We start from the raw sequence: 25,101 nt of genomic DNA on the forward strand, positions 1-25,101 counted from the left end.
CTAAATTTAGTACAACTGCAAAAATATCAACTACAAAACCTAAGAACATACAACAACCTAGATTTCAAAATTAGGAATTTCTAAATTTCAAAATTTATAAAAACGTATTAGCTTGAAATTTGCTAACCAAGTAAGTCACATGCAATTGTAACAATAATTATATAATCATTCAGAGACTCACCTCGACACCTCATTTTCGTCGATCAATTGCGCACGAAATTCTCTAAATTTTTCTTTCGTCGAAGAACTTCTGATCAAAAAACACTTCCCCCAACAATCCACACGGTCTTCTTTAGAATTGAAGGACTTCAATTACTCAATGATATTCAGATTATCAGAGAAGAGATGAGAAAATGAACAGATTTACAGAGCTCGCTTCAAAGAAGAGAGAGAGTAGAAGAAAGGAAAAGCGGGAATTGAACCAACGAGAAACGGGGGAGGCATATTATATATTAATAGTGTGATACGTATAGAACAGTAGCAATACATACATCTTAAATTGAAGCCCATGCAAAAATACCAAAACACCCCCGTGCTGGGAAATATAACCCCAGCAAATTGCTGGGCTGAGACCGGCTCTATTTAATAAATAAATAAATGAAAGAAAGGAGTGTGAATTAAGAGGATATTGGAGCTTTTCACGTGCACCCCTCCCTGTCTCTTTCCTCCATTGAAGCGGCTCTCTGAATTCTGCGTTGAAAGCAGCTTTCTGACCTTTCTCTCTTCAATTGAAGCCTAGGGTAAGATGTCTTTCTTAATCGTCGAATATCAATTTCACAATCTAATGTTAATCGTTGATTTGATTCAATTTAGGGTTCTTCTAAGGTGAATTGATTGTTGAACTATTGGTTATAATCTATTCACTGAAATGCTTGAATTTTGGTAGTGATATTCTGAAGCGAGAAGAATTTAATTTGATAATTGAGTCAAATTTGTTTGCTAATGTGCTGCAAACCCTTAAATTATAGGACGAAACTATGTAAATGGAATTTTTGTTCCCAAATTTACTACTTGTACTCCTTTGTCTGGATTAGCCATTCTTAAATTGAGAGATTTCGAAGGAAGTAATGTTATACGAAGTCGAGGATAGGGTGGAGGTGAAATTTTTAATGAGGATGCAAAATGAGAGCTAATAATGCTGGATTATGAGATCAATAGATTATTTGCAGCTGTGTTTTTATCAAAAAAATAGTTCAGAGATTATTGTTACTCCATATTACTTATGGGCGGTAATAAGAGATGCATTCTGATTAATATATTGATGAGCGTTTGCGTATTGAGCAGCTTGGTACCGTGAGTACTCGTAACAGTAAATATGAATATATTATCTGAATCATATATTAGTATGAAAGTTATCTAATGCAAATGAATAATAAAGACAATCATATATGTATGTACTCTTTTTTGCAACTTAAATGTTAAATGTTTAATTTATTGGTAAATTTAAATAATTTACAATGAAGAAGCCTAGATTCGGGACTTGTCAGTTCTTGTCTGCATTCCAAATACTGTGTAGTAAACTGAGAAGGGTTGTAGACTTGTAGATCTTAGAACAGGTAAGTGGCTAGGACCTTTTTCACCAAGAAAAATAATTTGACGAAACTGATAACATTAATTACCTGTTTTTTTATTAGCCAAAAATGGTTCAGTTCCATTTAGTTTTGTTTGTTGTAGCTTCATTTCTGCTTCACTTTTCCAGTTTTCTGCTTCATCTGTTGATTGTTACTCAACCCCTATCTTTGGTTATTAAATGAGAACAACTAAAACCATTGTTTTGAGCGTATGAGTAACTGAGTAATTTGGAATCATGAATGTTTATGTATTTTTATAATTAAATCTGCTGCATGTTTCAGCAAAGAAATGTTTAATGTTGTTGCTACATATTTTTTTTTCCTGATGATATACTGTTTATATTAATGATTATGTATGTATGTATATATAGAAGACATGGATAAGCCTACATATCTCAAGTTCCTTGTTTCAAATGCTGCCGCTGGCTCAGTTATTGGCAAAGGTGGGTCAATGATCACTGATTTTCAGAAAGATTCTGGGGCTCGAATTCAGTTGTCACGCAATCAGGAATACTATCCCGGGACAGCTGACAGAATAATTATGATATCTGGAAAGATTGATGATGTATTGAAGGCTATGGACCTTATTCTCAACAAATTGCTTAGTGAGGTAAAGTCGTGCTGGAAAATTAAGAAATTTGCAACATAGTGAATGAATTCTTCTCAGAAATTTAATGTTGATCAGATTCAATCTGAAGATGGTGATGATGCTGACCAAAGATCTAAAGTTAGACTTGTAGTCCCAAATAACTGCTGTGGTGCCATTATTGGCAAGAGTGGAGCCACCATAAAGTATGTCATATCAGATTTTCTTAATCTTGGAAGTTTCCCCAATTGCATTTTTTATATTTTTTTTCTGATCATATGCATATACTGGTAAACATTTAACTTCTGCACGAATTATTTAATATTACAAAGCTAGGTACAGTTTTGGTTGGTTAGTCAATTGGTTAATTTTATACATCAAATAATTCTCTCCATTGGCACATCAGAGTTCATGAAATTCAGAATGTAGTTTGCCCCCACCCCCCCCCCCCCCCTCTTCCCCTCTATTTATTTCAATTTGGGACAGGAATTAATGTGATACAAAGTGAAGGTAAAGAATAAAAACATGTAACAAATGAAAATGATAAAATCTAATATAAGAAAACTAAGGATGGTGATAATTATAAACAAGTCATGATATATAATGAAGGTTTGTATAAACAGAATCGTGCAAAGAACCGTGGAGGGATAAAAGTCTAAATGCTTGGTGATGAGAACTATGACATATCTGTTACATAACCAATCTACTTTATACATATTTGTCTTCGTTGTATTTCGTCACTTTCTTAGTTCTGTATGTGCTTATTAATCTTTGCTTTAATGTTTCTGATTCGGAAAGAGAAGCTATGTTATTTGGACTCTTCATTTAATTAAACTACACATGTTGGACAATTGATTTAACTCATGTATATGGGTGTGAAATCATTACCCGACACTTTGACTGTTAATAGGGAACCTTTATTTTGAATGATATGTACTACCCTTATTCCTTTCTGTTGGTTATGCTTCTTACTTTGTCCGTTCCTTTTTTGCTTTTCCCTGAATTATGGAGTTATTCTTATGCACACCCCATTTAATACATTTTTTCCTTACTTCAACCCATTTATTGGTGGTTAGGTTGGAGGGTTCGGATGATGATGACTGTAGTGGTTAAATCTTGCATTGTGTAGTGTTGTGTGGCGTTGGTGGTCAATGTTGGTCAAAGATGGGTAGATGTGACTATGGATTAGATGAGAAAAAAGTGAGTGAAACTTTAGCGGGGTGGGGGGAAGGAATAGGTGTAGATGACCTTGGCTGTTAGGAGAGGGTAAAAGGAATGATAAAATTTATCTGATAATCCTCTTAACCTTTCTAAAATACCCCAAACAAATGCTCCCTTACTTTTCTTACACATACCCCACTTTTAACGCTCTGTTTTCTGTCCTCCTTGGTCTATGTAGTTATTGTTTAAGTGTAATTATTATTTAGGGAGTTTGAAATCAGAGGGAAAGAGAAGAGGAGGTTATGAATTGCAAAACTGTTAACATGAACTGTATATAGTATCTAATTATCTATAGTTTAAAAGGCACATGCAAAAATCCTTTCAGGATGTGTTGTGCACGCATTTATGTGTGCATGTGTTGACATCAGTTGTTTTTTGTAGTATCTCATTAACGATTTTTTTTTATTACCAGGTTATATGTATTAGTTCACCTAATGGTTTATGGTAGGCATTGCCTTCCAAGGTTTGGTTTCTGAGCTAGAATTTTACTGTAAACAGGTCGTTTATTGAAGACTCTCAAGCCGGCATAAAGATTTCTCCCCAAGACAATAACTATATTGGGTTGACTGATCGAGTTGTCACACTGACAGGTTCTTTTGAGGAACAGATGCGAGCTATTGATCTGATTTTGTCCAAGCTAACAGAAGATTCCCTTTACATGCAGTCCATGAATGCCCCTCTTTCATACCCAGGTACGACTGTGCCACCTGATCGGTCCCTCTAATTATGTAGTTAGAAGTGGTCTTCTTTTATAAACCTTCTTCTACACTGTTGTCTTTAATGTCTGGATGTTAATTGTTAAGCTGTGCAGACAACAAATTTAGTCAAGATTTTCTATGTTGGTTATAGTCACTGTCCCTTCAAATCAGAATTAAACAGTGATAGATATGGAACATATTGATAATATAATGGTTTTTGTTATTTAAGTGCATGATAATGTAAATTATTATCTTGTCATAGGTTTATAAGTTTCCATTTTAAACTGGAACTTTAAAGCTGACTGAAGCCGAGTAATGATATTGCTTATCTTATGGTTTCTTGGTAAGTGTAAACATATGATGTAACTATTAAACTAGAAAGTAGGTGGGAGGGTGGAAGTACAAAACAATAGGCACAGCTCCCCACAAAATGTTTTTGGAGGGTTCTGTTTTGGCATATTACTCTAATTTTGAGTATGAAACTATAAAGTTTGTCCAATGACCTAAGTCGAAGTACTCTACAGGAGTGTTCTTATTGGTAGCCAAAAGGCTTGTCCCCAAAATTATAGGCTGTATTTTTTTTCCTCGGGAATTTTTGTAGAGGAGAAACTGGAAGGTCAGATGAGACATGAGAGGAGCATATTTCAAGTAGACAGGTAGTGTTTTTGGTCACTATTAAAATCAACTCTTGGGCAGATCTTTTTTTAAGGAAAAAAAAATAAATTAATTGACATTTTTGGTTGACTACTTGTATTCTCTCTCTCCCTCTCTCTCTTTTTTATTTTATTAGGTGCACCAAGATCTGAGTTGCAAGATTAATCTGTTTCCCATCTCCTCATCTGTGATAAAATTTACTAGACTTTTACCTAAAGCAAGACAACTTGGTTTGTATCTGGAATTGAAATTGACAAGATCCAATTAGATTTGATTAAAACATAATATGACCTATAATCATTAAAATTTTATAATAGGAAATTTCACATTAAACCACCTTTTATAACCATATTTTTGTAGGAAACCACCTTATAAAGTTTTTTAGCTATTGGCGCCGGCGACCATCTCCCTACCTCGGCACCGACGATCCTGCTCCCTTCCCTTTTCCCCAACTCACGAATTCTCTCTCCTCCTCTTCCACTTAACCACCATCACTTCCTTCACCCTCACCACCCGAATCCCGAGATCCACCACCACCCACTTTCCTAAAGCACCGCCCATGAATTCTCTCCTCCTCTTCCACCTATAGCGCCACCGTTCGATTTATTGACCCAGACCCAAACTCCGTTGTTCGTCAACCACCATGGATGTTGCGCTTCACAAAGGTAGAAAAATGGGTTTGGGAATTAGGTTTAGGGCTTGAGGGTTGGGTTTAAGGACGGGAATGGGGAAAGGGAGGGGATATGGTCGCGGGCGACAAAGAAGAGAGGTGGTCGCCGACTACAGGCTGGGGGAGGGGAAGGGGGCTGGGCTGGGGTTGGGTGGTGGAGGGAATGGGAGGGTTAGTGGTTTTAGGGTGTCACGGGGGAGACGCGTGGCCGGGTCAACCCCGAAATACAATGTCAAAGTCTATTTTCTGGCCAAAGGTGTGGTCTTGCAAAAAAAATTTAGATTAAGGTGTGTTTTTACAAAAAAATAATTTATAAGATGGTTTCTTGAAAAAAATAAAAAGGTTTATAAAAGGTAGTTTAATGCAAAATTTCATTTATAATAATAATAAACTAATTAAAAGCATAGTTAAAGTATTATTGCAATCAAAACAACTTAGATTGAACGGATTATTCCGAATATGATTCTAAATTGCAGATTAGCTTAACCTGAAACTCGTCCAACCAGCCTGTTTGTCCAAGATACCAATTTGATGATAATGTCATAGCCTCCCTTTCTCAGTTAACTTCCTTCTCCTTAAGGGGTTGTGTGGTTGGGGGTATCTAAGAAAGGGAAAGGTAAAATTTACCTTATATCCCTTTGATGATGTTTGTTACACATTCAATCATTCCCTTTACCCCTCCTATTACCCCATTTTCCTCTACTTTGATTCCTACCCCCCCCCCCCCCCCCCCAAGGGAATCACTCCTTCCCCCAAAGTCCCATACTCCTCTTCACCCAAGTACATTGACACCTTTGTAAATACCTTTGACCAACATTGAAAACACTATCCACCCCAAAAACTAACGCTTAGCGACCAGTGTTTGAAAAAGCGCGCCTAATGACGCGCAGGGCGATCAGGGGTGAGCGCTTAATTAAGTGGGCGAGGCGTTTTGGGTTAGGCGCACATGAGGCACACGAGGCGCACCCAAGGCACACTTGAGGCAAACTTTAGCCAAAATTTTTTAACTGCCCATATACTGTGCCTCACATCAAAGAGGTGCACTAGGTGCACCTAGGCGCAACAGAACCCCTCTCGCCTCAGTGCGCCTTGTGCTTTTTAATACATTGCTAGAGACCAAAACCGATTAAAACCACCGCCAGAAACCATGGCCGCCTCCTAGCCACCGTCACCATTGTTTAACCACCGCCCAATCGTCGAAAACACCACCATCAACTGGCCAACTTCACCACCCAAATCATCCTCAACCCACTCGGAAAAACCTACCCTCCTTGAAAACCACCCCACTCAAATCACTTTAAACCCACCTGAAAAATTCACCCTCCTCGAAAACCACCACACCCAACTCGAAATTAGCCCCACAACCACCACCCATCAATCTCCAAAATCTCTAGATTCACCACAAAAACCACCCAAAACCCCTATATCTCAACATAAACACCCCTAATTACCCCCAAAAATCTAAAAAAAATCTGTAACACCTTATAAACAACCTAGTAACTAGATCTATAAATTTTTAAATCAATATTGACAGAGAAGAGCGCATCAACGGCGGCAAAGAGGGAGGAAATCAGCGGCAGAAGGGGCGAACAACAGGAGAGACAGTGGTAGGTGGTAGGTCGTGAGGAGGGCGGTGGCTAAAGTGGTGGTGGTGGTTGGTGAATGGTAAGATTGAAAGGGTAGAGCTAGTTGTAGAAGGAGGAGGGTAGTGGTGGTTGCAAATGTGATTCTCTTTTTTTTATGTACAACAAAAAACTTTACAAATTTTAGGGATTAGCTTTCCTTTCTCCTCCTTTCCCTCTGTTGATTCCATTCCGTTTACCTCGTGCAAACCAAACAACTCCTAAGATTGTTTTATTTAATCTTGTATGAACCTTCTCTCACCAAGGATCTAGATAAGGGGGCTCTGCCTGACCCATATTATTTTTTTAGTATTGGGCTATTCTTTTATGACTGCTTTGCCTTTTCTCTATGGGCTTGAATGCTTTAAGAATATGAAGTTGGTTTCTTTCCTTTCTGTTTGCCTTTTGAAATTCTTCATTTTCAACAGTAACGAGCTATTCTTTTATGACTGCTTTGCCTTATCTCTATCTGCCTGATGCTTTTAGAATATGAAGTTGGTTTCTTACCCTCTCTGTTTGCCTTTTGAAATTCTTCTGTTTTTTTTTGGTGCCCCCATCCCTCTTTGTGGAGCGTATGGAATTATGTAGCTCCTATTTTCCTCTTTAATGATTTGCTTTTATAATAGGGTACATTGAATCCTAGTGAATTATTCTAATTTGCATTGTTAGGTGTTTTGTTTGCTGGTATTCACCGTGTGCCATATGCATATGTGCATCCTCCAGTTGGAACAGCAGCATACAATGCAAATTATGGACCAAATGGTGTTGGGGCAAGATATCCGAGTAACAAGGTTCATTTTGTTCCCAATTTTTTCTTTGTGCTCGATGAATTTAGTATCTTTTGTGTACATATTGTTTGGAGGGACTATATTGAACTTTGCTGTTTAATTTTCTCTGGTTAACTTGACTTTTGGAATAACTAAGAAATAAGCTCATCTATTTGGATCTAGTTTTAATGGTTCTCTCAAGGCTGGAGTAGAAACCTGGCCAACTTGAAAATTTAGGGTGACTTGCTTGGCAATATGAGCACTCAAACCGCTCATAATTCTTTTTCCTTTTCCTATTGTATTGTGTGATTTTTGAATGTTCTAAGGTAGTTAGTTTGCGCTATTCTTTTATTTAACCTTTTGAATTAAAACCATATAGCTTTACCTGACAATCACTTATGTCAAGCTCATGGATAAATCAGTCAGATTGTATCTGATTGCATTTTGTAAGACTGTAGAATTGAACCAGTGTGTTATGGAATATGGATTCACATAATCGGGCAATATATAAAGTGGGTAGATGAAAATTAATAGAAGAATCGAAGATATGTAATTAATTTATGGAATAATAAGAACAATAAAAGATAAGCCTTGGTCTCTCAATCTCTCCCATAGTGTAAAAGAACGTGAAGAGAAGCACTCATTAATATTCATCATGCTTTGTCTCACACTGCTCTTATTATTCACTTTGCCCCTCTAAGATTTCCCCATTTAATTTTTGGTTTGGTTTGGTGGAGTTGAGAGAAAATTGGTGGGACCAAAAGCAGTGTATGTCAGATTAGAATTGTGGCCCCTTGCGACTTTTTATGATACGGGTAAACTTAATGGGATAAACTAGAAAGGAAACTGGACCCATATTAGAGGGACAAAGAAGTAGCGTTTTTCCTTTCACTAGCTCACTTATCTTCCTCGTGATACTACTCACTGAATTATATTGTACTACCTATAAAAATCTTACTCTTTCGCCAGTTCATTATACAGTGATACCCAATTTTCTCATCCCCCTTGGTGAGCTACATTTCACCGTCTGGGCTTTGGTTTTCTTGTGGTGCACAGTCTGGAATGAACTAGAAATGAATTACTTGATTATACTGTTTCAGGATTACACGGCATCTTAATAATAGTGTTCAACTATTATATGGTCCAACATCACAGAAGCAGTTGTTAAGGGCTTATGGAATTTGGCAAGTTGCTTGTGTGTTATCTACTGTTGTATTCTTTTGATATCCAAGATGCTTGCTCACATGCAGGAAGATCGAGGTAACTCCTTGACGATTGGTGTTGCTGATGAGCATATTGGTGTGGTTGTTGGACGCGGTGGAAGGAACATACTTGAAATCAGTCAGGTAGGTTTGTTTGTTGCAAATTGAATGGCAAATTGTTATACTGTATTACCGCTAATTATTTTATACTTTAGGCTAGTGGAGCGAGAATTAAGATATCAGACAGAGGTGATTTCATGTCCGGTACATCTAACAGGTAATAACCTGCTGACGTCACAAATCCTGTTTTCTTTTGGGAAGCTATATTGAACCTGCGTTGTTTGTGCTCTACTAACTGTAGGAAAGTGACAATCACTGGTTCACTTAGAGCAATTCGTACAGCAGAAGCCATGATTAATCAGAAAGTGGCTTCTGTCTCAGAGAGGTGATTGGTTTGATTCTGTACACTCATGTCTTATTCGCCAATGCTGCGAAAATCTGTCTGATATACTTTTATGTAGTTGATGAGTAACTTGGCCACGCCAGAAGTTATATTCGTTGCTTGCATTTGAAACCCCAATGTTCGCTGAGGTCTAACGTGGAGCAGAAGCTGCAGTTATAGACGAGCTCATCAATACAAGTATACACGGAATTGTTGGTAGGAGGGTCGTTACTTGTCACCGGAGACAACTTCATGCCCTTCCCGAAATACGTTTATTTTTAATATTTATTCCAGGCCAAATCGCTTTTTGTACTTTCTGAGTAGGAGCTAATTGACAAATGTTGTCATTAATATGCAATTGACTAATAATTTATTTGTTGCAGAGGTTTTGTTTATTCAATTATCCAACAATACAATACATTTCCTTTTTTTTTTTTTTTTTTTTAATTCTTTTTCTGTCCATTTTCCCATAAGAGATGACAAGTTATCAGAAAATCAATCAAATTTTTTTTTTTTTTTTTTTTACTTGTGTTTAAATAACTGCAAGTGGCATATATAAGTCTTTTAGGACATATTTCACCCCCTTCACTTCCAGTCGTGCATAATAAGTTACTAACTCAAAGAAAACACTCAAATGATATGAAAGTTATTTTATTAATTTTATAAGGTAATTTTCTTTGCTAACATTTTATTTTTTATTTATATTGTCTTTGGTAAATTTAATATAAAAGAAGAACCTAGGGAATTTATGTATATACTCGTGGCCTTGACTTTTATCTGTGATATACTTCATTAAATTTTGATTATCAATAGTACATTCAAACTAATCTAACATTAACTGCTGTAAGTAAAACATTAATCAAACGTTTAAGTAATTGAAATTTTGATTAATCTGACCTACTATGGTTAGACTAATTTTCTCCTCCCACTCATCAACTGCCTGATGAGTGACATTTATGTCACTCTTAGGGAGTAGTTTTAGAGTCATTTTCGTGTTTATTTTATCTTATTTTCCTTTCTTTCTCTTTAATAAAGTTTCTAGTTTATTTTGGTAATTTTGTCGTGTTTTAATTCTTTTCGTAGTTTTTAGTTTATTTTCGTATTTTATTTGCTTTTGATTTGTTATATTTCGTTCTTTATTTTGGTGAGTGGCATTTATGCCACTCTTTTATCCTTTTTCTCTAAGGATTCTCCCCTCGTTTGTACTTGTTTGGCCCTCTCTCTAAGCATTTTTACTTAGCTTTGCTTTCTCTTTTCTTTCTCTTTTATCCTCCCTTTTCTTAGTCTTCCCGCTTTGTTCTTATTGTGCTTTTCATGCTTATGCTTTGTAGGAACCATCGAGATTTTCAAGAGGAGGAAGCTAAGCTCAAAGGAAGCTAGAGGAAGCATGATTCAAAAGAGGTTCGGCCGAACCTCCTGATGGTGTGGCCGAACCTGCTCAGTGGTTCGGCCGAACTTCGAGGCAGGGGCAAGATGAAAATTGGCAGTTTTGCAGGAGTGGCCGAACCACAGGAGTTCGACCAGACCAGGATCAGGGAGGTTCGACCGAACCTACCCATGGTTCGGCCGAACCTACCCTGTAGTCCGGCCGAACCTACTCTGTAGTCCGGCCGAACCTTCCCATTTGTTCGGTCGGACCTCTCCTTTTCTCAGCTGACTCTATACGGACTATATAAGTCCCTTTTTTTAGAACGTTTGGGGGGGGGGGGGGATGGAATATCTATCTATTCTTCTCTCTAATTAGTTTTAGGTTAGGTTAGGATTAGTCTTCTTTGGTAGAGAGAGAAAGTGAGGTTTTCTTCATTAATGAACTTGGATTTTGAAGAAGGAGCTTGTTCAATCCTTTGTAGACCTTCATCTTCAATTAATGAGCAATTTCTTACTCTCTCTCCTCTATTTTTATTTGTTTATTTTGATTATTATTTTAGTTGTTGGTATTGCTTGTTGATCATGTTGATTCTTGATTATTTGTTGATTAATCTTGTTATTATCATGATTAGTGAGTAATTTCCCCATTAAGGGGATGGTTGTGGTGTAGTTGGACCTTGAGCATGTTCTAGGGTTTAGAATTGATTTATTTGTGATTAAAGTCTTTATATGCTTGATATTCTTTAATCTTCTTGCAAGTGCACATTGTTGGTTGATTAAAGGTGAATCTTTGCTAACAAGAAACGGAAGTTGACTTAGTTAAGGTTCATTACTATCGATTGTTATTTAATAGTACCTCCTAGTATATGGTTCTAATGTGGAAACATAGAGGCTATGTTAGGAGAAGCCAATTGACCCCGGAAGGCGGCTAGATTGGATTCTTAATTTCGATATTCGAGCATGTTTAGTTCATAATTAATTCAATTTCTATGCCTTTGTTTATGTTCAAGTGAATGCTATACCTAAACCATTTCCCTTAATGTTTTATTTCTTGTTTTAGCATTTTTAGACTTTAGTTTATTTATCCCCTATTCCGGACTAGCTTAATTGTTGATAACATTTGGTGGTGTTTACCGTTCTCTGTGGTTCGACCCCTATGCTTGCCTTATACTCGTATTAGGTTTGTTTAGGTTGTATAAATTGTATTTGATCTAGGGATAGACAATTGACGACGCGTTTATTCCCCTGTCACTGCCTAAATTAAAGGCTTGAATGATTATTCACCTTCTTCCTCCCTTATTTCCATCTTCCCTGTTCTCCTTCTCAAAGTGTCTCATATTACTCATGGTTTTCATCATATGAAAGGGTTGTAATTTATCAGTTTAAACAGATAGATAAGGAGTTGACCTGCGTTTGTTTAACATATTTGATGGGGCAATAAAGAAAGATCGATACTCCCGTTGACCAGTCAAGAGTGATTTTCATTAGGTGATATATTAAGTGGATGAAGTTATAAATAAAATCCTGATTTTGATTTGGAGAAAGGGGGAAGTAGAGCACTTATTCATCCTCTAAAATATTTTAAAGAACTAGTTATCGACCCCCACGCGCGTGATGCGCGCGCTCCATTTGGCGAATCGGAATAGTTTTGCATAGCACTTAAGGTAAATGTGTAATTAATTTGTTGAATTTTGACATAGTATTTGTTGCATCTACAAATACAACGTTATTGTTATTTATAGATTAGTAATGTTGTTGTTGTTTATGTAGTAAGAAATTATAACGTGATTCAATTATGGGCCGTTCTTTTTATGTGAATGATTGGTTTTTGTTGTTGTATCAAATTATCAAAAGATTATTTTATGGCCTATCTATTAAGCTGTTGATTTGTAAGTTGAATTTGGCCTAGCCTAGCCTAGCTAATCTTAAAATTTTATACATGTTCAAATTGATAATATACATATTTAAATTGATACATTTGTACTTGATATCTACTATTTGTTTGTAAATTTTATACATGTTCAAATTGATAGTTTTATATTTGCAATTTATAAATTATTTCAGCCGGATCTAATCAATGTGCACTTAGATTTGGGTTAGATTGTGTTTATTTGTATGGTCGATGCTCCAATTTTTCTCTCTCTCTTCCTCTCTCTATTCATCCTCTTTCCTTCATAACCCATATTTCTATCTCTCCCATTTTTTCTAACTTTTTTTCTCCCGGCGTTTATCCCTTCTTCTAGCCTACCCCTTATCTCTTTTGAACTGGTATCTCTATTTTTCGGCCTGTCCTATCTCTTAGGCTCTCTTTGTCTCTCTCTTCAAACCCTTCGCTTTTCTAGTTCCCTACTCTCTCTCTCGATTATTCTCTCTATTTTGGCCCTTGTTTCTCTACTCCTTTTCCCTTTCTCTCCTTCTCCCCTTCCTCTCCTCCTCTATCTTAAGTAACCCCTGACCGACTAACCCTAGACTGAGTAATTCTTAAAGTAACCCTTGAATGAACCCTCAAGTAACCGCTGACCGAACTCTTTAAGTAACCCTGACCGAATAACTCAAGTAACCCTTGACGGAACTCCTTAAATTACCCCTTACCTAGTAACTCGAGTAATCCATGACCGAGTAACTCCTCGAGTAACCCTTGACCAAGTAATTCAAGAGACCCCTGATCGAGTAATCCCTCAAGTAACCCTTAACCAATGAACTTCTTGAGTAACCCCTATCTGAACCCCACAAGTAAACCTTGACCGAGTAGCTTCCCTGACTGCATAACTCGGATAACCCCTAACAAAATAACTCGGGTAACCCCTGTCACACGGTGTGGCTTGCTGCACCAAAAAATTGTTGTGCGATAATATATGTTGTGACAAAATTGAGTTCAAATAAGTGAGAAAAGATAAAACAATAATCGAAAATTATAAGTCGCACTTACTCCCTCTCTCTCTCTCCCTCGAGCCTTCTCCTTCGTTCTTTATTATTATATCATATACTCTTTCTCTGTCCTTTTCTTTTAGTCCTATTCTCTATTTAGCACTCTCTTTATTTCTCTTCCAACCTCCTTGCATTTCTCCTATCCCTATATATGTTTTTTAGCCTCTCTTTATCTCATCCACTTTCCTTCATAACTCATACTTCTATCTCTCCCATTTTTTCTATCTTTTTTTTTTCTCTTGACCTTTATCCTTTCTTCTAGACTATCCCTTATCTCTTTTGAATTGGTATATTTATCTTTCGGCCTGCTCTATCTCTTAGCCCCTCTTTGTCTCTCTCTTCAAACCCTTTGCTTGAAACTAAAAGAATTATAGATAAGTGTACATGTAAGTATGTAACCATAGATTATTAGATGGGCTTACCTTATGGAAGATTGTGACATAGTTCATATTAATAATATTATACTTTTATGCAATTATACATCTAAATATAGGCATGTCATGCATGAAACTCTCCAAACTTTTAAATCACTATATATATATAGTTTCAACCTATGTAGGACTCGAACCTATACATATGTGCAATGACACATTGCTCTACCATTTGAGCTAATAGGCTTTCCAAAAACTTTACGAGAATCGACATAAATTATAAAATCATAAAAACCCAAACATAGCAGAGATTTGAAAAGCAAATTACCTAATGCCAAGGTGAAGACAAAGCATCAAACCTTGAGAATGAAGTTTAATAAGGCTTCAATTATACACTCTTGCTCCTCTGCGCCATCCTCACACCCCTTTCACCCAACATCGCAAGCCCAGCTCGCTATGACACATTACAGCCCACCCCAAGCAGACACATGACTACATAAAAGCACGTCTATATGGTCCAAACACACAACATACTCTTACGCTTTGTTTGGATATATAAAAAAAAATAGAAGGAAAGGAAAGGAAGAGAAAGGGAGGGGACCAAACTCTCTTAAGGGATTGGGGGAAGGAAGGGAAAGGAGAGGGAGGAATCTATTTTCCCTCTCCCTTTAATAAACATTATCCCTCCAAAATTGGAGAGTTTTGGAGGGAAATCGGAGTTCACCTCCCCCTCCGATCCATTTCTTTCCTCTTCCCTTCCTCTTATTTCCCTCCCCTTTCTTTCCTTCCTTATTTGTTATCCAAACAAAGTGTTACCCTTGCTTCACTAATGTGCCATAACACAAACCTCGCAGACAAACAATAATAAGACCAAGTAGACTCATTGTGAGACAATAAAATAGTAGGCTTCACATACACGAGATCACACGTATCATGATAGGATAACAATTCTTAGGCATAATTGATATACATTAAAATCCACCACATAGCATAAAATATAAGTTATAAGTACAACATAAGAATATGTATCATCATTGTCTTGTTTTTCTGTTAAATGAGGCATACCATTCCCTTCCATTAAAGAAACACAATTTGACATGTACACACTTCCTTTTAATTGTGCTTATATTATAATCAAGCACCATGAACTTAGTAAAATATAGCATCTTATATTATAATCAAGCACCGTGAACTGAGTAAAATATAGCATTTATCACGAGTACAACACAAAATCTGTGTATTATATGAAACAATGTAAATATGAACAACTTCATTAAGGCCAAGAAAAGCAAACAGACCAAAAAAACCAATAAGCAAACTAAGAATCTGGGAAAATAAACACCTCAAGATATAAAGAAAAGCAAGATTACCAATATCACAAGCAAGCAATTTCACACCAAGCTTTGCTTAATCAAACTTATACTAAACGTTGATGATATTAAAAAAATAATCATAAAGTTTCCTTTCAAAATTTGCAGAACTCGAAATTAAAACAATAGACAATCATACAAAATAAACATATGTATTTTAGCATAAATCAATCCATTTGATCAAGCCATAGTCAGACTAAGAGAAATCCACCTAACCTTCCTTAACATCATCTTTTTCTTATACTCTTTTTGGCCCCTCATTAGAATTTAGTTCTTATTAAAAAAGAAGAACGAGGCAGGGATGTTAAAGCAATGGATAATTACTATATAAAAGAATTACATAATAAATTATAAATAATGTGAAGTCTTTTTTATTAGATTTTGTCAACATGTTTACTGACAGGAGAACATCCAATCAGGGGCAGATTTAGGGGGGTTCACGAGGGTTCATTGAACCCACAGATTTATTGAAAAAAAATTATAAGTTTTAGTTTATTTTATTTAAAAAAATACAGAGAAAGGTTAAAACAAATATTTGTGAGGAAAATACTCAAATGCTGAAGATTGGCGCATTGGTAATTTTAAGTGGAAATGCATTATTCACTCCTAGTTAAAGGTCTTGGTTTGAGTCCTAACCTTCCCAATTTTTATTTATTTTTTCCTACTTGTTAAATTCAGACATTTAGTACACCCCATTTTCTATTTTCTTATTATCCCCCAAATTCCCAAACCCTAACCTCTAATTTCTCTCCCGAAGAATCTATTGTTCAAGGAGCACTTCTGAATGCCACATATATTAAACCAACAAGTCTTAAAATTCTTGTGCGTCAAGGTCAGGCTTTGATGGATAATCTAGACCCTGAAGTTTTGGCATCCTTCGCAGATCTTATATTCATATGTGGGATAAAGCCAATACTTCTTTCCCGTTTCAAACCCGGTAAACATCACACATTTACTTATATTCTGCAAAAGCTTAGATTTCCTAATATTGTAGCAGAAGGTATCATTCAGTTTAACATGAAGCATTAACTGACATGAAACCTATAGCGAACCCATTCTTTGGTACTAATGCAGATTTAAAAGCATAGTACTGCCTTCTCCATCTCCACCCCCCTCCCCCCCCCCTAAAAAAAAAAAACAATACTCTGTTAGTTGAATTCATCAGGAAGGACGTGAACAACGACAATCCAGGAGCCAATTAGGGTGCCAAGGTGATTGTATATGCTCAAGCTGACAAGAATAATGTAATGGGAAAAAAAAATCTAGAAAACATGGCAATACTTGCACACATCATCAGTTTCGAAGCTCACTGTAGAATGATTTCAGACACACAGCACATACTAACCTGCTGAAAATTTTTCTTCTTTCCAATGTCAAAATGCCACTTTGGGCTTGTTTTCTTCTCATATGCCTGATCAGAGAACAAAGGTAGAAACCGGTGAATAAAATTCCTACTCAGAATAATCACTGAAGTAATAGCTAAAGCTGTGGTGAACAAAGGCAATCAAATCAATTTTTTCCTTATAAACAACAATAGACAAAGTTTATCAAGAAAAAAATTTAAGAGTATTTGAAGGGTATGATTAAGTTAAATGATGTTAAATAACCCACCAACTATAGGATTAAGAGGGAATCAGTTACCTATTCCAACATTGAAGAACAGATGCATCCCAACTACGAGAAAAGGTACCTTGAAGAAGTATTAAGTCTGATCTCCTCCTCAACTTGACAGAATTGAGCTTGAACTTACTCTTTCACCCTAAAATTTGACAAAGCAGAGCAAGTGAGCTCTTTAATAGCCATAGTAAGAAGTAACAATCCTATTAAAGCTTAGACTGTCGGTTTTCGAAAACAAACCATTGATTAATGCAGTTGCTTTTCGACAATTGAAACTAAAGAGAGACTTCCAAATGGTGCATACAGTAGCTTGCTATAAGCAAACACATACCTTTGATCCCTAAAAACCCATATTAACCTTCTGTACCTCTTTGATCCTCAAGCTCAATGTTGTAGACATCAATAGGTAGCAATCCATCAACATGTCTCTTGACAAGCATAGCAACAACCATCCTGGTAAACTTAAGGAAAGATAATTTTCAGGATTTAATTTAAGCAGTAAAGAGACAACAATCAAGCTAAGATGGTGTTCTGTTATAGGAACCAATAACCAGTCATTCTACTTTAAATTTACATCAAGCAAATTAAGGTATGTTCAAACAAACGATTTTCAGCAATTTTTCAAAAGCATAGATTCCCAGGTGAAATCAATTTAGGTTCTAACATACCTCCTTTTCCCTTTCTCTCCTCTCCTTTTCCCTTTCTGAATCGCTAACATGATAAGTTATGAAGCTGACAAATAAAGAAGCCATGTGAGCATCCGCAGCCAACCTCTTTACTCTCATGTAACCCTAAAAAAATTACAAAAAGAAAAGAAAGAGACCTTTTTAGTGCGTTGAAGAACATCAGGTTTAGACTTAGAACGCAAAGAACAAGACCAACGAACAAGCCTCTCCCACGCACTCCTGACTGCCTTTCTTCGGTCTTTCTTCTCTTCAGCAGCAACAACTGCAGCAGTAGAAGCAGTTTCTTCATCTGGGTTTTCTTCAGAATCATCAAAAGGTGGGAAATCAGCAACTTCAGCAGCCTATCATGGCTTCCATTGTTGGTTTCTTGAAGCAAGATTTGAGATTCTGAAAAATGGGGTTTTTGAGTGAAAATTGATTTAAATGCGGCAAATTTAGGCAAATAATTGAAGCATGAAACAATAGTATAATTTCAAGCAAAGAACTGAAGATCAAAATAATTATCAAAAGCAAAGAACAAAAAAAAAAACCCAATTGAAGAACTCGAAACCCTAAATAAGCGAAAACCCCAAATTGCCTATACATAATTCAACATTATAACCCAAATAACCGAGTATAAACCAATCAATCAAAAGAAAATACGAAAATCAAAAGCCACATTTCACCAAAAACTCTCAAATCATCAAACCCTAAAACATAAAACCCAATAATTTCAAGATCAAATTCCCGATCCAATCAACAAAACCAGCTCCAAATCCAATAAAAATAATATCAACATAAGAAACCAATTAAAATAGAGAAATTCAAATCAAAATTAAAAATGTATAATCAAGAAATCAAGAGGGGTTTAAAAAGTGGAAGAACCCTCAAGATTCCTTTAATACAAAAACCCAAACTTATGTTTTAGTATTTAAATTTACATATATATAAAAAAAATTCAATAATTGGAACCATTACAGTTCATCATTGACAGAAACAGAAGAAAAACAACTTACCTCTGGAGGAAAGATAACTCTGAATACGCTTCAAACCAGCCTGTAAAGAATCACAAAGATCATCTGAACCAGAATTACCTGAACCTGAATCACAATGAATTAGAAAACCAATCCAGCAAAAGGTGTCATTCAGCACTTTGAATTACCTGAACCAGAATAAAAGGTAAAGCTACACCACCAGTAGGAGCATTCCCATCTCCATAGACCTATTGATTACGCTGTATGAGGTTCTGAGATTTGTAGCCTAAAGCTACAGTGAGATTAATAGCCTAAAGCTATTGTTATCCTTGTAACCTTCCATTATTAATCAAAGTACTCAAGCTTGCCTTAAATTAGTGTTAATTAATCTTACTTATTGTGCGTGAGAAAACCGGTTCTTGACATGTTCTCACCTGGCCATCCATGGAAGACAATGCACTGTTTGCGGCTTCAGCATCTGCAAAGTTCACAAACCCAAATCCCCTAGACCTTCTGGTGTTTCTCTCTCAGTGATGACCCTTGCTGTAAATTACAAAAAAACCAATGAATTAAAGAATGCAGACTTAAAGACCAATAAGCAAAACTTGGAATACAGTAAAACTTGCAATACAGGAGAAAGTACAAGATAATATAAATTGTTGCCACGAAAAAAAAGTAATTATTTTATACAATAATCAAGTTAATTGAACTCATTCAAGCTTCAAACTTACATAATATTGGTTTCAGAAAATCATCAGGTGTTGAATAGCCATGAGATGTGTCCAAGTTAATATATATAGTAGTAGAATTTTAAAGCAAAATGCCAAATAACCATGTAGAAACAAAAAACCTAGTCTTATGATCCAACAAATTTTTCTTATCCTCCAAAGGATAATTTGCTTGATATTCAGCAATACAAATGAGACCATCAACAATAACTACTCAAGAATATTAGGTAATTATAACACAACTCTAATGAACCTTATTGAAGGAAACAACTGAAATTCTAACTCGGTTGGTTAAAGTCTTTGAGGTGGTACAACCCTTACCAAGGCCTCGGATTAATCCCATCTTCATCACTGCCCTTTGCGACCCCTCATACACTCATAATCAAAATCACCATAAACTCAACCAAGATTGAAAAACAGGACCACTCTTTGCATTAATATCATTATCCAATCAAACTAACAAATTGTTGTCCCTACTATAAACCTTCAACCCCAATTCAAAAATTGAACATTACCAATGCAAATATAATATATCAATTAATAAAATACAACAAATTAACCCTAAAAAAATTTTAAAAAGAAAAGAGACCTTTTTAGTGCGTTGAAGAACATCAGGTTTAGACTTACAACGTAAAGAACGAGACCAACGAACAAGCTTCTCCCGTGCAATTCTGACTGCCTTTCTTCTCCTCAGCAGCAGTAGCAGTAGAAGCAGTTTCTTGATCTGGGTTTTGTTCAGAATCATCAGAAGGTGGGAAATCAGCAACTTCAGCAATGGCCGCCATTGTTGGGTTCTTGAAGCAAGATTTAGGATTCTGAAAGAACAAAAAAAACCCAATTGAAGAACTCGAAACCCTAAATAAGCCAAAACCCCAAATTGACTATACATGATTCAACATTATAACCCAAATAACAGAGTATAAACCAATCAATCAAAAGAAAATGCGAAAATCAAAAGCCACATTTCATCATAAAATCTCAAATCATCAAACCCTAAAACATAAAACCCAACAATTTCAAGATCAAATTCCCGATCCAATCAACATAACTAGCTCCAAATCCAATAAAAATAAAATTTAGATTCAATTTGAAACAATCGAAACCAAAATAACCTGAAAAAGGAGGGAGATCAATGACCATGTTTCTAGGCATGCTCAAGATAACGACGTTCCTCGGGAAGAGCAACAAGGTGAGAGAAGGCCATACCACCAAAGCAAACATGTTAAAGAGGCATGATTGAATCAGTCCCGATGTTTTTGGCATGGTAACCGTCGATTCCTTTGGCGAATGATTCCTTAAAGTAGGAGAAAGATAGCGTAGGCTTCACCTTGTCGGGAACTTCCTTCACTGTAACACCTCGAAGCTCGTTGTTGAATCTATGCAACGCCATTGTTGTTCGATGAGAGAGAAGGAGAGAAAAATTGGGGATCGAATTTAGATGATAACCCTAGGTCAAAGATTGAATAACCCTGGAGAAAGGGAAAACACCACCTAAGCATTTTGGCAGAGAGAAGAATGAGAGCCAACGGATCACCAGCAGCAAAATAAGGGCAACATTGTAATTATACTTTTTGAGGGGCAAAAGGGTCACCACACTATTACTAAGGATTTTTCAACTTGCCAAGTTCTCACTTTTAATAGTTATAGATAAGAAATTGAAATCAAAAGAATCGAATCAAAGATTTGCATCTGTACAATCAAGGACAGCGAAAGTGCGGTTGAGCGACAACCCCGTATTTTTTGGGGCCCAGAATTAGATATAACTGTATCATGAGTAGGACATGTTGCAATGATTTCCTTGGTTCACTAGTAAAGAGGAACTAATTTTGAAGGGAGGTTAGGGGTTCGAATATTTTGAGGAATTTTAAAAGGAGGAATGTTAGGTATTTAGAAATGCATAACAAAGGATATTCATGTAATTATGCAAATATACAAACGAATAAATATTCTGATATCATTGGATGATCAAATGATACCATTGAATATACAGTGATACTATATGTGCACATAATGGTATTATATATGCATTCAGTTGTACTAAATTTATGCGTAAATAGTACCATTGAGGATTCAATGATACTATATAAACTTTCAGTGGAACAATCAGCATGTGATCCCCCATCACGTGATACAGTCCGACCAAAAAATAGGTGTGGTCCACCTACATGTCTCTATCTTTCTATCTCTCTCCTCTTTTCTCTCTCTACCATGTATTTTTTATAATATTTTAATCAATGTTATGCATTAGTAAATGCATAACTTTCCTTCATTTCTAGTTCCTCGAATATTTTCTAACCCAAGTGCTACATGTCTTCTTACATTATTAATGCTTTTATTCTTTCTTTAACTCTTTCATTAAACTTATACTTTATCTTCCATGCACACTTCATCTTCAATTCAACCTTTTCCTTTTTCTCTCTTTAATTTTAGCCCCTTCATCTCCTTTATTTAAGCCTCATTTTCAATTAAAATTCTAATAATATAATTTCTTTAATCATATTTTCGATTACACTTTATACTTATAATGACTTATTGATATTTTTTCACTCATCTCACAATGCAATTTTCGGTGAACAATTCGTGCATTGCACGAGCCAAAAGGATAGTTTATAATAAAAAGTCATACTTTGCAAGCTGTATCCCATATTCCCAAGTCCCCTACTAACTATAAAGTGGTTACATTTTATACTGTAATTTTTTTATATTTTTTATTGTTACATTTCAACGATTATTGAAAACCTGGAGATTTTTTTTATTCATTATTACTCTTTCTGTTTCTAGCTTTATTATGTCTATTTGCTTCTCTCTCCTCTTTTATTTCTAATATCTATTCTCTCTCAATCTCACATTCAAGGTTTTCAGAGAGTTTATTATACAAAGTTGAGTCTCAAATAACAACAATTAAATCAATTAGAGCCTGTTCTGATTTATTGAACTGAGTTGAGCTGAACTAAAATGAACTGAACTGATTAAAGTTGAGCTGAATTGAATTGAACTTAACTAAGTAGAGCTAAAATGAATATTTTATGAGATAAGTAAATTAGAAACTGAAATGAACTGAACTGAATTGATTGGAAGTGAATTGAACTAAACTGAACTGAAATTAAGCTGAAGAGAACAAACCCTGAGTTTGTAGTTTAATATTTTTGTAAAATATGCTAGAAGAGTTGCACTTTTTAAGTGACTGTTAAAAAAAATTTGTATTTGCACTGTGATTCTCGGTTATTATTATTTATAATATTAGTATTTGGTAATTGAGATTTTTTCAGGGGCTCAATTTTAAGATCTTGCACAGGGCCCCGAAATTCTTTGCCCCGCCCCTGTGTATAATGCATGGCTTCTGGGTCCAATCCTTGAAGAAATGCACTCTCAAATGGACTTCAATTATGTCGTCCTTGCTTGACTTGTATGTTCCTCAATCTCTTCGATCTCTTATCTTGTTTTTCTTAATCAGGTACCCTTAAATTTAATCAATCACTTTAGTCATCCACTACAGGCTTTCATTTTCCAGAATCATTTTGATTTTACCACAATTATTTTGCAAAAACTTTTAGGTACCCTCGGTTACGATAAATTTATTGTAAATCGGCAGCTGCCACACGTGTGAAATACTTTTTTTATTTTTAATTTCTATAACAAAACTCGTGAAATAAAAAAACTCGAACTTAGAAATCGCTGAATAACAATGGAAGAGAGAGAAGGTGAGAAAATACAGATAGAAAACGCTAATTTGAGTATCTTGAGGCTTTGATCATCAATGGAGAATACATCAGCGAACTTCAATAACTCAAATTGCAGTAATGTGATCCACAAATTTCTACAAAATCAGAGGCAAGTTGAAACTCCATTGTTAGGTGATTTTGAGAAATCAAATTCTTTTGTTGAAATCGATTTAAATTGATCGATTATAGAAGAAGAAGAAACAAAGAGTTTTGGAGATGAATTTGTTCCAATTTTTTTACGATAATAATAATCCTGACACTAAAGGTAATCAAATTTTTGGAGGTAATCAAATTGACAATGCAGAAGAAACAATTGGCAATCAAGTGGTTCCTCGTAAATCAATTGATTCAAATTCAGCACAAACATCCAAATCAAATGAAACTGAAGGTAATTTCTATACAATTAACCTTCTAATTAATCAACATACATGTTCTTCTATAATCAGTACATAATTGTTATTTTTGATATGAACTTATGTCACCTATATGAATGCAACATTGATAAAAATTAACACGGATTAGACTTGAGAAAATTCAAGATGTATGCAAAAAATATACCCTTTGAATGCACAAAGATTACCCTTTATATGCATAAAGGTGACCCATTGTACACACAAATGTTACCCTTTTGTATAAACTTATGTTACCTACATGAATGCAACATTGATAAAAATTAACACGAATTAGACTATAGAAAATTTAGGTTGTATGCAAAAAAGTCCCCTTTAAATGCACAAATGTTACCCTTTTTATGCATAAAGGCGACCCTTTGTATGCTCAAATGTTACCCATTTTATACAATAACATTACCCTTTTTCAACAAAAACATTACCCTTTGTATGCACATATGTTACCCTTTTTATGCATAAAATTAAAGTGACCCATTTAAAACATTGTATTACTCTCCTCCAATTTGATTTCTCTAAATAGAATGGTAAGCTATCTCTGGTTATCTGATATGTTTGATTAAATCACATATGCAAATCCAATTGATGCTTCTTTTCTAGATCTCAGAGGATCATTTCTTAGTGTGGTAAGAGAAACTTTTGAAGAAATATTGAATTTGTATGAAAAACATGCTTCCATATTGGGGTTTTCAATAAGAAAGCATACAACTATATACATCACACACACATATATAGTAAGTGAGAAAAATTATGTGTGTTATGCTGAAGGAAAAAGAAATTTAGGTGACAAGAAAACAAAGTTAGTTGAAATGATTGATGAAGAAAAATGTAAATGTAAAAACAAGAAAGCCAAGATAAGTAGCCATTACAAGATCGAATTGCAAGACATGCATAAGAACAAAAGTGAATAAAGAAGGACAATTTGAGGTGGTGACTCATGTTTTATAGCATAATCACGAGCTAACAAGGTCATAGTGGCATTATTTACATCGTTTGGAAAATAAAATGACAGAGAAAAAAGTTGAAGCAATCAAATTAAAACAATGAAATCTTCAGGTATAACTACAATGGACACTTTCAATTACATGGCTACAGAAGATGGAGGAGAACCAAATGTAGGGCATAGTGTTGTAGATCACTTAAATTTCTGTTCAAGGTTAAGAATGGAGCAAATTGAGGCTGGAGATGCTCAAACTTTAGTGAACATTTTAAATCAGGAACAATTAGAGGATCCAAACTTCTTTTTTAAAGTGAAGTTTGACAATGAAGGAAGAATTTCTAATATCTTTTGGAGGGAATCAATGATGCTAGAAGACTATAGGATATATGGAGATGTGCTTGTCTTTGATACAACATACAGAACCAACAAATATAATCTTATATGTGCTTCATTTGTTGGCATAAACAATCACCGGCATAATTGTATGTTTGCATGTGCTTTTATTAGGGATGAAAAACTGAATCATTTGTGTGGCGGCTAGAAACCTTCTTAAAAGATATGGAGTATAGAACTCCAAC

The 25,101-nt window shown here is 35.4% G+C and overlaps 1 protein-coding gene across 3 annotated transcripts; it reads left to right on the forward strand.

Moving 5' to 3' along the window:
• The first annotated feature begins 594 nt into the window (after positions 1–594).
• LOC145629134 (protein BTR1-like) lies at positions 595–9,811 on the forward strand. Of its 3 annotated transcripts, none has more exons than XM_081681661.1 (9): positions 595–740; positions 1,943–2,181; positions 2,257–2,363; positions 3,877–4,070; positions 7,692–7,813; positions 9,040–9,135; positions 9,207–9,268; positions 9,353–9,436; positions 9,513–9,811. In XM_081681661.1, the coding sequence occupies exons 2-9, from the start codon at positions 1,948–1,950 to the stop codon at positions 9,514–9,516; spliced, it is 903 nt and encodes a 300-aa protein (XP_081537787.1). In that variant the 5' UTR covers positions 595–740; positions 1,943–1,947; the 3' UTR covers positions 9,517–9,811. The 3 variants fall into 3 exon arrangements, with proteins under 3 accessions (XP_081537787.1, XP_081537789.1, XP_081537788.1); XM_081681663.1 differs by having other exon boundaries at positions 7,746–7,813; XM_081681662.1 differs by having other exon boundaries at positions 1,946–2,181.
• The last annotated feature ends 15,290 nt before the right edge of the window (positions 9,812–25,101 follow it).

Source organism: Chenopodium album, chromosome 4, assembly GCF_948465745.1.
Source record: "Chenopodium album chromosome 4, dcCheAlbu1.1, whole genome shotgun sequence".
Taxonomy (NCBI): Eukaryota; Viridiplantae; Streptophyta; class Magnoliopsida; order Caryophyllales; family Amaranthaceae; genus Chenopodium; species Chenopodium album.